General features: G+C 44.6%; 1 protein-coding gene across 1 annotated transcript in view; it reads left to right on the plus strand.

The window, feature by feature from the left end:
• The first annotated feature begins 4,128 nt into the window (after positions 1-4,128).
• Positions 4,129-13,388, plus strand: part of SLC7A10 (solute carrier family 7 member 10) — a 41,617-nt gene continuing 32,357 nt past the window's right edge. Inside the window, exon 1 of the mRNA XM_030955919.1 lies at positions 4,129-4,227. Within this exon, the coding sequence (XP_030811779.1) occupies positions 4,134-4,227 (94 nt within the window). The 5' untranslated portion in view covers positions 4,129-4,133. The remainder of the gene's footprint in view (positions 4,228-13,388) is intronic.

The following is a 13,388-nucleotide window of genomic DNA, read 5'->3' on the forward strand; positions in this document are numbered from 1 at the left end:
TTTGGCTTTTTTGCTTTCTAACATTTTGTCACTCAAGTAGATACAGTATGTTCAAATCCAAAACAACTTAAATGAGTTTTCTGCTCCAAGAGTTGCCTCAGATAACTACTAATTAGAACCTACATGCCCTCTGACTTGCTCATTTTGAAACTATATTAACAATAGGACAAAATACGCAACCTAAATAAGCCAACTCCACCACTAACAGAGAAAAGTCCTCTCTTCACCCTCATGCAAAAACCACAGTGTAGCAGGCAGGCACTCAGCCTGAAAAAAAATAGGAAGAAAATAAAGAAAGAGCGTTTTTTGGCAGTTAATGTGGGCAACTTTTGTCACTGCTGTCTTTTCCAACAGGTTTCTGGCTCACTGCTGTTTTACACTCCAGTGTTCTGCTATGGATGTGGGCATATTGAAAACTTGTGTCGTAAACAGCCACCTGCTTAATCCTGCACCAGTAGTAAAACACTTAAAACTTTGAAAAGGAAAGTAAATTATTATGCACACCCCGGGAAAAGAATCAATAAATCAGTGTTCTTTATATGGATTTAGAGAAAGAATTTGTCCCAGGACAAATGAGAAAAATTAAGTTCTCTACAGTGGTCCAGGACTACAATCCTAAATTAAGTGACTAGCACAGAAGTCAGTCTCATGTGGCAGGAAGGGACTGTGCTGCTGCTGCACAGCCTCCATCCTCCTTCATCACCACCCCAGCTGCACTCAAAACTCCACGTGCCCACCAAGCAACCAGGCTACACTGCCCACAGGGTTCTACCTGTGTTAGGAAAGACATTCTGGCAGAGATGCCACAAAGAAGCACCTATGAAATTAATGCTAAGCTTCTTGAGAAAAAGGCAAGTGTATACCTTATACTGCTGCTTTTATAGAAAGGCTTACTGATTTTTAGAGGCTGAGGCTTGTTTCCTAAGTTGATCTACTACTTTGTTTCTGAATGAACTGCCTCACTAACCGCTTCTAAAATGTCCTTTTATTGAATGACTATGTGATTTTTATAAGAAAATTTAAAAGAGTTACTTTGGGGACTATATAAACGGTACCACTGTTCTCCTTTTAAAGACTACAAAATAGATACAGAGACTGGGCAAAATCCCAGGGCAAGGTCCCCTCAAATGGACATTTTTAAGGTCCCTGCTTGGGCAGGCAGCTGAGCGTTGGGTCTGCTGTGTCAGAAGCCCCTGGAAGCACAGCTGCCCCTGGAACAAAGGCTGCCTAATCCCCCTGGGGCAGCCCCACACAAAGGCAAGGGCACAAGGCTGCCCTCAGGAATCAAACTCACAAACCAGGATCTGGTGCTGAAACTGTAAGGTGTAATGGACAATATCCTGCCATCTAAGCTACAGTGAAATGTGGCAGCTCATTAATGTTTTTGCTGCAAAAGGTTTCACTGGGATTTCGCCCCATGAAGCTGACATTTCACCCCATGGTTCTCCAGTGCCAGCTCTTTTAGCCTTGTTCAAAAGGCACCCGAGGTGAAACTGGATAGCAAGACAAGATGCTTTAAGGTTCCTCTGCTTTTCACAGCTTTAATGGTTTGTTGACTGCCTCTCCTAAGGAGAGATTTCTGGTGCCTTTCTGTTAGGTTTCTCCTTCTTATTACCTGTTAAACCAGTATAGTCACCTAGTCGTTCCTCTTGGCTTTCAGTAAGGAAGAACAATTACAGAACAAAATGTTCCTATCAGCAGGCAGAGTACACACAGGTACAAATATCTAGCATTTTCCCTGGCAAAGCCCTCTAAACTGGCCAGAATATTTTTTAAAAAATCTTACAGCTACTGATCAGTTGATTTGAAGATTATTAGAGTTAATTGAATTCTAGCATTCATTTCCATCATCCCATAGCCAGCAGGCTCTGTTGCTCACTAATCAGTAGAAGAGGGCTGACTGGGATTTCTATCTTCCTTACAATACCACAAAGATAACACACATACTTCAGAGCAAACCAACACTTTTACCACAGCCAAAGAAAACCAGTGCAGTGTTATCCTTCTAAGTGTCATTCATTTAACAGATTGTGTGGGTTTTCTGTAAAGGTTAATTAAGCCTAAATTTCATTACGTTCTTGAAACTCAGTAGAGTTAGAAACACCATTCATTCACATATTTCTTGACTTTTGTACTTTTAAAAATGACGTTCAAACTATTTTTTAGCTTTTACAAAAGAAATAGACTATCACAGAAAACTTTCCCAAAATGTATTATAATGCCTGTATAAGGCTAACATGTCGAGACTTTCAGAGGTACCTAGTAGAATACACATTAGTTACTAAGAAACAAAGCTATGAAGCAATCAATGAGGGCAGCTAGAAGAAACACCTAATACATCAGGTTACTTTTGAATACCTGAAATTTTGTTTCCATCTTTGCATATATTTTGTAGTCTTTAAAAGGAGAACAGTAGTAATGTTTATGTAGTCCAAAAAGCAACTCTTCTTGGAAACTTTCTTATAAAAATCACATAGTCCTTCAATAAAAGGACATTTTAGAAGTGGTTAGTGAGGCAGTTCATTCAGAAACAGAGCAGTAGATCAACTTTGGAAACAAGTCTCAGCCTCTGAAAATCAGTAAGCCTTTCTATAAAAGCAGCAGAATAAAGCAGCAGTATAAAGTAAAATCACTTACAATTATCAGCTTTCTAAAATCCACGGATTTTCTCAAAAGGGTTGCCAGTTGTCAGGTCATACTTTAAATTGTGAAGACAAAGAAAATCAGACTGGTGTCACCACAGAAACCTCCCAACTTCCTTCACTGGGGTGAAAAACCGGACATTCTCTGTCCCACCCCGCCACAACCTCGCCAGTTTCCACTGGTTGTTTGTCCCACTGGTGCACGTTGTCAGTTACCACAAAATCTTCTTAGGAAATATTTGTAACCTGTGCACTTTCAGAATAGATCGCCTACACAGGGGTCTTCTCTGAACACAGAAATGGTCTCAGGAAGGTGTTCATCTTAAAAACAAGTAACAAACCGGGCATTCACATCAATAAACCCTTCGCTGTTACAACTTGAGGGAAGAGCCCAGGTTCCCAAGCTACGAATTAGCTTTTTGATATCACATGAGAGCAGACTTCACTCACTGATATTCTGGTGAAGGCAGTTTGTTCACAGAGCAAAGATTTGCCGAACCCAGATCCCAACATTTAAGTTCCATCCCCTATGCGAGGAAAGAAAATATTTCTTTCCTTACGTTCCCCGGCAGATACCCCCAGCTGTAGCTCGTCAGCAGCCGCTGCCGGCCCGGCGAGCCCCGCGGGGCTGTGAGGGACACGGGAGGGAGCCATGGCAGCCCTCGGCCCCGCGGGGATGTGAGGGACACGGGATGGAGCCATGGCAGCCCCTCGGCCCCGCGGGGCTGTGAGGGACACGGGAGGGAGCCATGGCAGCCCCTCGGCCCCGCGGGGATGTGAGGGACACGGGAGGGAGCCATGGCAGCCCCTCCGCGGGGTGTCGGGACGCATGGCAGCCCCTCGGCCCCGCGGGGATGTGCGGGACACGGCAGGGAGCCATGGCAGCCCCTCAGCCCCGCGGGGATGTGAGGGACACAGGAGGGAGCCCCGGCAGCCGCTCAGCCCCGCGGGTGCGAAGGAGCCGGTGGAGGGTCCCTTCAGAAGTGTCAAACAACGTACGAAGAAAGAGCGAAGAAACTTAAGTGAAAAAGTACGGACACCAGCCAATCTTGGGCATTCGCTTCTTGGTTTTAACTCTGGCAGCACCGATGACAAGCACTAAAACGTTTGTTCTGTACGTTATCTCACCACCTCAACTAACAGAGCCCAAGAGGAGGCGGCGGCCCCCGGAGCCCGCGCGGGGCGACTCTGCCAGGGGGCCCGGGCACGGCGCCAGGCTGGCTCGTGGCGCCAGGCAGGACCCGCTGTCCGACACGCCGAATGTCCGAGCGCAGCGCTCGGCGTTGAGCTCTCGCCGCGCAGCGCTGGCTCTGCTGCCCCCGCAGCTCTCAGGGACGCACTGGCAGGTGCGGAGGGCGGCCGCGCCCCGAGTGACCGCAGCCCTCAGAACCCTCAGGGGTCCCACGGTCCCGTCCGGCGCGGCCCCCCCGGCCCCGGCCCGCGGGGCGGCGCATGCGCGCGGGGCCGCGGGGCAGAGCAGCGCGGGCAGCGATGGCCGGCGGGGAGCAGCGCTTGCCCGGCGGCCCCGAGCGGGTGGCGCTGAAGAAGGAGATCGGGCTGGTGAGCGCCTGTGCCATCATCATCGGTAAGGGCACCGCTGACAGCCCTGACACTGGGCTGTGCTGCCGCTGCGGCGGGGCTCGGCACCGGCCGGCGCGGGGACAGGCGATGCGCGGCTCCGCGGGCAGGTGTGCGGCACCGGCCGGGGCACAGCGCGCCGCTGCACCGTGCGGCTCGGCCCGCGGCGAGATGGGCGGCGAGGGGCTGTAACACACGGTCCGTGTGAGGGGGCAGCCGGAGTGAGCCCCCTCTGCCCAGCCGTTCAGCTGAACGCCAAATCGCGAGGTGTCCTAAAGTCTGTCCTGATGCCCGGTGAGCTGCTGAGGCTTCTGCGGCGCTCGCTTATCAGGCTAACCCAGATTGATTATCTGAGATCGGGGCTCTGCAAAGTGCAGGTGGCACCGTGGGCTCTCGGAAAGCAGCGCCGGGGTGTCCCGGAGCCGCGGTTGCGGCAGCGCCAGCTGGCAGCGGTGCCGTCCCGCAGCAGCAGCCGTGGCTGGCACAGTGGTGCTGTCCCACAGCTGGCAGCGGTGCTGTCCCGCAGCAGCAGGTGGCGGCGGGCCCACAGCTGGCGCCGCAGCAGCCGTGCACGTGGTCGCCCCAGCTGGCAGTGGTGCTGTCCCCAGCAGCCGTGGCTGGCACAGTGGTGCTGTCCCACAGCTGGCAGCGGTGCTGTCCCGCAGCTGGCAGCGGTGCTGTCCTGCAGCAGCAGCCGTGGCTGGACAGCGCTCCCGCTGTGGCACGTGCTGTCCCGCAGACAGCCGGGGCAGGTGCTGTCCCCACAGTCGTCGCTGGCACCGCGGTGTCCCGCAGCAGACAGCAGTGCTGTCCCCCACAGTCATCGCTGGCACCGCGGTCAGCAGCGGGGCTGAGCTGCTGCTCCCGTAACAGATCAAAACTGGGAAATTGGGGCAGCTCTGTCCCTCCGTGTGCTCCATCACTGCTGGGGATGTGGGCAAGCGTGGGGCAGGAAGATTCGCCCAGGTCAATAAAAGCAGCCTGTGCTAACGCGGTCAGCCTCAAAAGCCTGCAGGAAGACCCTGCCGTTCTGTCACCAGGACCCGGGGACAAGGCTGGCAGTGACAGCTGTGTCAAGGTGCACTGCAGCACAGGGAGGGAACAGCGGGCACAGCAGGACCTGCCGCATCCATGGGAATGCACGGCTCAGTGGCAGAACTGGCTGGGACACCCCCATGTGTCTCTGTGATTGATGTCACCAAGCTTGAGGAAGAGGACTTCACTGCATAGGTGATCATAGTGCCCTGCTGCAATTTTATGCTCTTAGTCATGTGTGCCTCTATGTCCCATGTAGGTGGATATGGTCTTGCAAAAAAAAAAAAAATCAGTGCCATTGAATGGGATCATTGTGAGCAAGGCTGTTATATGAAAGGAAAATATTTCAATCCATTCCCATAGTGAAACACTGAAATCTGTGCCTGCAGTTTTTGGGGAGATGTGTTCTATATATCCAAAGATACCTTTATTTTGAATCCCTCAGTATATTAAAGGACAAAATCTCAGTTCTGGATCTCAGTGGAGCTCAGATGACCTTGTGTTAGAGTGAAGTTTTGAGTGCTGCGCATTGCTGTGGGTGAGGCACTTCCAGGGTTAGGTATTCCTCGAGTTGCTATCGGCCCTAGGGAAGATTTATGGCATCTCTGTCATTTATTAGGTATGACAGAATGGTACCTTGAGACTGCTACCCTTCTCTCCCAGTCAACCTTTCACCAACCTTATTTGAAATATCCTGTAAGCAGAATTCATATATGTCATGTTTGTCCAAAATAAATCTTGTGAAATAGCCTCTCATCTAATCAGGGACATTTGAGCAAGGAAAAGCACTGACATTTTTGATAAACTGTAGTACTTTCAAGTGGTCAAAGTGTTAGAGAAGGTTATCTGCTTTGCCACATAAAGCCTGAAAATTCTTCTGCCAATTTCCCCATATATTCATAGAAGACATTTGAAACATGACCATAGGATCCTATTTTTTAGTTTGATTTGTTTGTGTGCAGATGCATGAAATCACATCACGTATCAAAGACTTGTGTAACAAAGTGGTATGTAGTAGGAATAGTCTGGCTTTGTAGGTGTCACTGCATAAAACATGACAGCCTCAAATCAGAGGACCCTGTGAATTACATCAGATAGGCTTGCAAGCCATTACTGGAGTTTACTAAATGAAGTCTTATTTAAGACTCCTTTATAAAAAAATAAACTAGTTGATCCAAGTTGATATTAGGCAACCAGGTAACTCACAAATTTTCCGTCTGACAGAATTTAACATAGGTGGAAGATTTATTTCCAGGTGATTGAATAGCATGGAAAAAACAGATGCAGTCAGTGTGTCAGAGCCTGTGGAACAGACCAAAGGACAGACCAGGACTTTTATGTCAGCCACTATATTGGATTTCCTGGTTTTGAGTGGAGGAGGGAAACCCATTTCAAGGGTTTGGACATCAGATTCTGATGCATCCCACAGCAAAGTCATACTGAGAACACCAAGAAAACCAGAAATCCCTTTTGAAAAAACCTCGTCTTGCTCTGTATGGACATAAGGATTATGCTTTCTTATTTTTTTTCAAATGTTCTTGCAGGTACAGAAAATGTATGAGCATATTTTTATATTATCAAATAGAAGTTTGATGCTGTGATCTGCCAGCATTACACTAAATGTTCTGGTTTAGCTGACTGTTCTACAATTCTAATCAGCTGCAGGATGGATATAGAGAATTATAATCTTCTAGTAGTTAGGAAAAGGAAACATAAGGCAGTATTTGAAAAAATATGAATTTATAAATACATGATTAATAAGTTTGTGGCTGCCTTCTATACACTAATTCTGCTTGTTTAAAATAAGGTATGATATGAGTTGCAGAGCTGGGGAGGAATCAGCAGGCAATGACTGGAGTGAAAGAGAAGGCTTGGGGGTGGGAGCCCCTTTGTCACCATTACACTGTATTTGAGAATATTCCAATAATGGCAGGATGGAGTCTGTAGAATTTGCAGTCTGTCAGCAGTACTCCATCAGAGTTGCAGCCAAGAGAATAAAGCCAGCCTCTGTGGGTGCATCAGGTTAAACATCCATGGCTGTTAGAGCTCAGGGGGGCTCAGCCTGCCCTGTGGGTACAGGGCACACACTGGTTCAGGGAGCAGGGAGGGCACAGGCAGCCTGGATCCTGCCAGTTGTCCTGGAGCTCCCATGCCCTGTGCTAATTCCCTGGAAAACAGGTCTTCCTTTTCAATCTTCTTGACACGATTTTGAATTGTAGGGGAATTTTCTTACTACTTTCACAACCAAGATATTTATCAACACAATAAATTGCTATGCTGTCTTAATGCTTTTGTCCTCCTTTTATAGAGCTTTGAAAGGTTTTGCCATAAGAAATACCAGTTCATCTAACAAAAAACTATGCAGAAAAAACCCATAATAAACTACATCAAATTAGGGCTTTGTCTTTCCTATATCCACCCCATAGAACAGTCTCCTGATCTGTTCCAGCAGCCTAGCTTTTGTACAACATAAATCTGTCTTTCCTTATTTCATTTATATTTTTAAACTTGTTTACAAACAAGCCTGATTAGAGAAGAAGGGTATTTCCACTGAGGCAGAAGCCAGCTCTTCTGAGTATCCTGATGTAAATACAGGTGCTAAATACAAAACCTTTTAACTCTAAATAGAGATGGTAGTTAATGACTGTAAAACTGAACAGTGTGTAGTAGTAGTAACAAATCTTTCTGGCAATTCGTCTCTGTCACAGAAAGAGAACTTTTGGAAAGTAGAAGCACCCAAACTGCTCTGTCTCAAACGTGGTTATGTACAGTGAAAACAAATCTCATGGGCTCCAGATTTAATAATCCATTAAAAATCTAACTTGCAATGCACTCACATGCACTGCAAATCAAGCTTGCCAGTACTTAAATGAAGTGATACAGCTTAAAAAGTAGTGACATACATGTGTTATTATGTCCTAGATAATAACATATAGATAGTATATCATTGTTTGAAATCCACACTAGACTTTATTTAGCAGACACAGAAATCAATGCTGTATTTAATTGAACAGTTATTTCATGCACATACACATAGCTGGCTTTATATCTCATTTGTAGAACTGTGTATGTAATTAAGATTTTTGCATGTGTATTTTCTTTGAGCACAGGCATCTTAGCTATACAGTGCCTTCCTTGGGGTGTTGCCTGTGTAGATATAAAGCTAAGTAAAAAGTTCCATGACCTGATGTAATTTCCACCACATTCCATTGCTCTTTAGAAAAGTACAAGAGCTAGAAAATTCAGGCTGATTAATGTCTTAAAGCAGCCTGGTTCTTTGGGTCTGAACAACAAAATTCACCATTCATATATTAGAAATGTATATTTAACTGAATACACAAATTTCATATATAACACATGTAAAAAGGGTTGCTTGACTGTTTAATACAGATCAAGTAACATTATATAAAACAAACAGCTAAACATCTCTTAAAACCTTTATTTATGTGGTTGTAAACCTGCATGAAAGTATCCACAGGGTCATACTAGCATTATGATGAAATCTGTTGTATACTTGTGAATGATTTAATATCAGGTTATATGAGACTGACTAGAACACTTACAAATTCAACTACAATGAAATATTTCAGCTAAAACTAAATACATCTCCTTATTTTGCTGAGCACAGGCAGGCAAGTTATCTGCATCAGCTGACTTGGCATTGCTTAAAAAATGCTTGTGGTACTTAGTCTGCTCACAGATGAATTTGATGTGAGATCCCTTATAAACTGGTTCCTGATTCAGGTGCAGTGATAGCAGCAAAACTCTGTTCAGCTGACCAGTGAGCAGTATGTTCAGTTTTTGCTAGTTCTGAAAGTAACTTTCTGGCATTTATCTGTCCAATTGCCCAGATGACAGCCCAGGCTTTACTTCCATCCTAGCTGACCTCAGTCAGCCACCCAGTGGATGTCTCAGCAGAATGCCCCCAAGCTCAGAAACCTCCTTCCATCAGAGATGCCTCCTTAGGAAGAGTTGTCCTAGCATGTAGTGCAATTTACTGCCCACACCATGGTAATCCATCAGGAGAACAACTGAGTTGCCTTGGTTGTAATTATAATTATAATTGTAATTATATCTGCCTGTCATCATACTTGATATACAAATAATTGCATATGCAGGTACCTGGAAGTTTTTATTTGCGTAAATATCACTTCCAAATGCAGCACTCCAATGTGATTTTTCCTCCTTGTCAGTAACAAAAAGCCATTTGCCAGCCTTCCTGTGTGTCAATTAGCTGTCTCCTTACTGCTGTGCCTCCTGCCATTCTGACATCCCTTAAAACCCCACAGACAGTCTTTGTTGGCAGAAATCTTGGCAGAAACAGGATTCAGCAAGCTGCTAGCTTAACACTGGGGAGGGAGAACACGTGGAACTGGGAATTGCCTTCATATTCCTCTTTTTCAAGTGGAAATGGATAGGTATTAATGCACAGTGCTTGCTGTATCCTCTCTGATCATCTTTCATGTGCCACCATTGCTTAAGTGGACTGGGTTTGGGTCATTGAATCAGATCCATCTGTTAATCAAGTAACATTTCAAATCATTAGGAGATCATTACTAGTCAGACCCGATGGACTTCACTGGAGCTGTACCCAAGTTAAAGGACTGCAGTAGAAAGAAAAATATATGAAAAAAAAAAAGCAGAGAACCACCACCCATATTACTGGATGATTTTCCCTGATTTCTCTGATCCTGCCTGGACACACAGAAAACAGTTTTGTTGCAGCAAGAATTTTCTCCCTCTCTGGATCTGTGTGAGAGTATTTCACTTTTATAGCTAACTGAAGTTTCAGGACACACTTTTGTTTGGTGACTTGTGAGAGTAATACAGATTACACTTCAGTGCTTCTCTCTCTCTCAGAAAAAAAATATTTCTAGACACTTTAGAAAGGAGTCAGCCTTCATTATCTGTTACACACCTTGCTAACTAATATTTTGAGCATTTGATTCCACATGGAACTTACTGATGGGACACACAAAGTACTTATAAATGCACAACTGGGGTTTTTTTTCAGGGCAATAGCTCAGGATCGAGCTCTGGACTCTAGAGAACTGTAATTCAGTGTCTTGTCCTCTCATAAATGCAAATTATGGTTTAGTAAAGTCAGCAGTCAATCTTTGTTTGAGATAAATGGCACATTTTCCTTACTAGAAACCACAAAGACACTTTTGAGGGACTTGTGAATGATTTTTCCGTATATCCCAGAGGCTTAGGCTCAGATTCAAAACTACTGAAAATTACATGTCCACATTCCATATGTACATTTAGGCTGATAAGTAGCCATCATTTGGTATGGTACCCAACAGGAAAAAAGAGAAAGATTGGATCCTGCAGTTGGAAAAAAAGAAAGCTGGAGATCACAGAATCGCATCATGACCAGGTTGGAAGAGACCTTCAAGATCAGGAGTCCAACCCAGCCCCAACACCTCAGCTGAACCCTGGCACCCAGTGCCACATCCAGGCTTTGTTAAAAACCCAGGGATGGGGACTGCACCACCTCCCCGAGCAGCCATTCCAGAACTTTATCACTCTTTTTGGAAAAAACTTTTTCCTAACATCCAACCTGTATTTCCCTTGGCCCAGCAGATGCCCATCCAAAATGCAAGTACCATTTATGGCATGATATTTTACCATATTCCCACGTTCTTCAAGACTGTTCCAACGTACAGTTCTCCATCAGAATTGTTTGGGATAGCTTTTCACTTGAGTTTAAGGAGCTGAAAATAAGCTGCAGTTTCACTTGAAAGTAAAAAACATGGCAAAGTGCAAATTAAGGTTGGTAAAAATTCAGGGAGATTCTGCAGCTTCTCTGGGCTAACAGCTTACCTCTGAGACTAAACTGACTTACAGAGGAAGTCTAAAAAGGAGCTGTAATTAGAAATTGCTGGCAGAGGAGTGGGGGGCAAAAGAGCCCTAAAAGGCTTGATTTTATAATTTCTTTTTACTGAATATTTCTGGAGGAAGAAAAGGGTTTTATTTGTCCACAGAGGTGCCTTTCTGCTGCAGTCTATATCAAGGAGAATTCAGTATGTGAAGTCCCACATGTACAATATGAGAAGAAAAAAAAAAAAAAGCTGAATTTGTATTTGAATTTGTGGCTGAATGATTGCCACACAATTCTGTTTCCAAGTCATTAGCTATCAAGTATTCATCGACTGATGGTTTTGGTTTCAGTAGATTTAGTTTGGGTGAGTTTTGCTAGTTTCTGGGGGGGTTTACTTTCTTACCTTCTAAAAAAAGTAGAAAATTCTGATTGAGACAGAGTGACTCTGATCACAAGGCTGAAGCAATGAGCTCTGCAGTGAATGCCAGGAGTTCAGATACAACAGCAACTCCTTCCTTGACAGATGAACTAACAAAGGTAGCATCCTTTGGTAAGTGTCTCACTCCTGATCTGGCAGTACAGTGCCTGCTTTCAGCAGTGCCATAAATCTCCACTCGTGTTCCCTTTTCCTGTGCCTTGCAGCTCATTTCCTTCTAGCATAATGTAGCCTTTTCTGTTGAGAAAGTCTGCTCTGCTTTGGCAGGCTCACAACAAGCAGAAATGGTTTGGTGGAGGTTTAGCTTTTTTTTTGTTTGCAGCTTTTCATGTGCCAAACTTTTCCTTTTGAGACCCTGTTTTTTGTTGTGCTGTGGGGGGAGTTTCTACTAGCTGCCACACTTTTCTGTCATCTTGATTGCAGCATGATAAAATGAGAAGGCATTTGTCAGTACTGAAGTGCCCCAAATATAAAACATCCTAACAGTGTTGTGTTATTCTGCTGGTCCTTAAAAACCCAGAACTCTCCCAAAGAGTTCTTTAGCAGATGTTCCATGGCAAGGAGCAGGGAGCCAGCAATCCAACATTGACTGAGCATCTCAACACCCTAATTCCTTTTAAAATGCTTGCAGCCCTCTCTGTATAGTGAGAGAGCATAGAGAATATGCAAGCCCTGTTGTCCTGCAGAGGAACGACGTGCAGTGGTAAATACATTTATTCATGTCAACCTCCACAAAATCTCTTTATGCAGTATTAGTTTAGTCTCCTAATGTTTTCTTCTGGCACTGGCCTTTCCAAGTCAGGGGTGAAAAGCAAGATTTGAAGAGTGATTGTCTACAGACTGTTCTCATCTTCAGGAACTTGCAGATGCTGGTGTTCTGATTGCAGGGTAACGCACAAACCAGTGCAGTGTTAGGGTGAGCTGTTCAAATTCTTGCTGTTTAAATTCTACACATGGTCCATGATCTCTTTCAGGCAATAGAGACAGATTCCACTGGATCCCAGAGCAAGGAAAGTGGTGAGGGCTGTACTGGTGATGTTTAAGCCTGAGGAATTTCTGTATCATTGAGTAATGGAGTAACCCCTGGAGCTGAATTTCTTTGATTCATTTAACACTTTCTTTGGAATAGTACCACTGAAATCTTTTTGCATCTGAAAATCAAGTTTTATCTGATCCTTAAATAATGGCGTAATCACACTTCAGATGTGGGACCAAAATATCAGTAGTGTAAAACATACTATTTAAAAGCAGTAAAACTTCAGAAAGGTTACCTCTAACTCCAAGAAATAGGTCAGTGATCTGGATGAGTGGCAGTTTTTCTGCTGTGAAAAACAATAGCTCTTTCATCAGTTATATGAAGTTGCTTAATCTAGATCAGGCCAAACATCTTAAAATAGTATACCACAAAAAATGATGTTTGAACAATATAAGGGCCTTATTTACATCCAGGAGAAATCAAGTTAAGGAAGAAACTCACTCTGTTGAATACACTAGGTCAGACAGTTAAAATCCACAATATTAATGTGATCTGTAGCAATGAAAGTCACAAGGCTGCCCACCACAAAATTATTAATTCACCTGTAGTACTGCTCAACACACAGGAACATTAATTATTGTACATTAACTCTGGGTTAGAAAATCCAGGGACGAGCATGTTCTAATTCACATGTAGGACTGATCAACACACAGACATGTTAATTATTGTACATTAACTCTGGGTTAGAAAATCCAGGGATGAGCAGTCAGTGTAAAAAGTCGTTCTCTTACAGAGATACATCCAGACAGTGGAAGACAAAAGCTGAGGTCTGAATTTTGAAACACCTTCTCTGTAACACAAAGAGTTTTGTGAAAAGCCCATTGCACTTGTGTACAC

The sequence above is a fragment of the Camarhynchus parvulus genome, chromosome 11 (genome assembly GCF_901933205.1).
Source record: "Camarhynchus parvulus chromosome 11, STF_HiC, whole genome shotgun sequence".
NCBI classification, from domain to species: domain Eukaryota; kingdom Metazoa; phylum Chordata; class Aves; order Passeriformes; family Thraupidae; genus Camarhynchus; species Camarhynchus parvulus.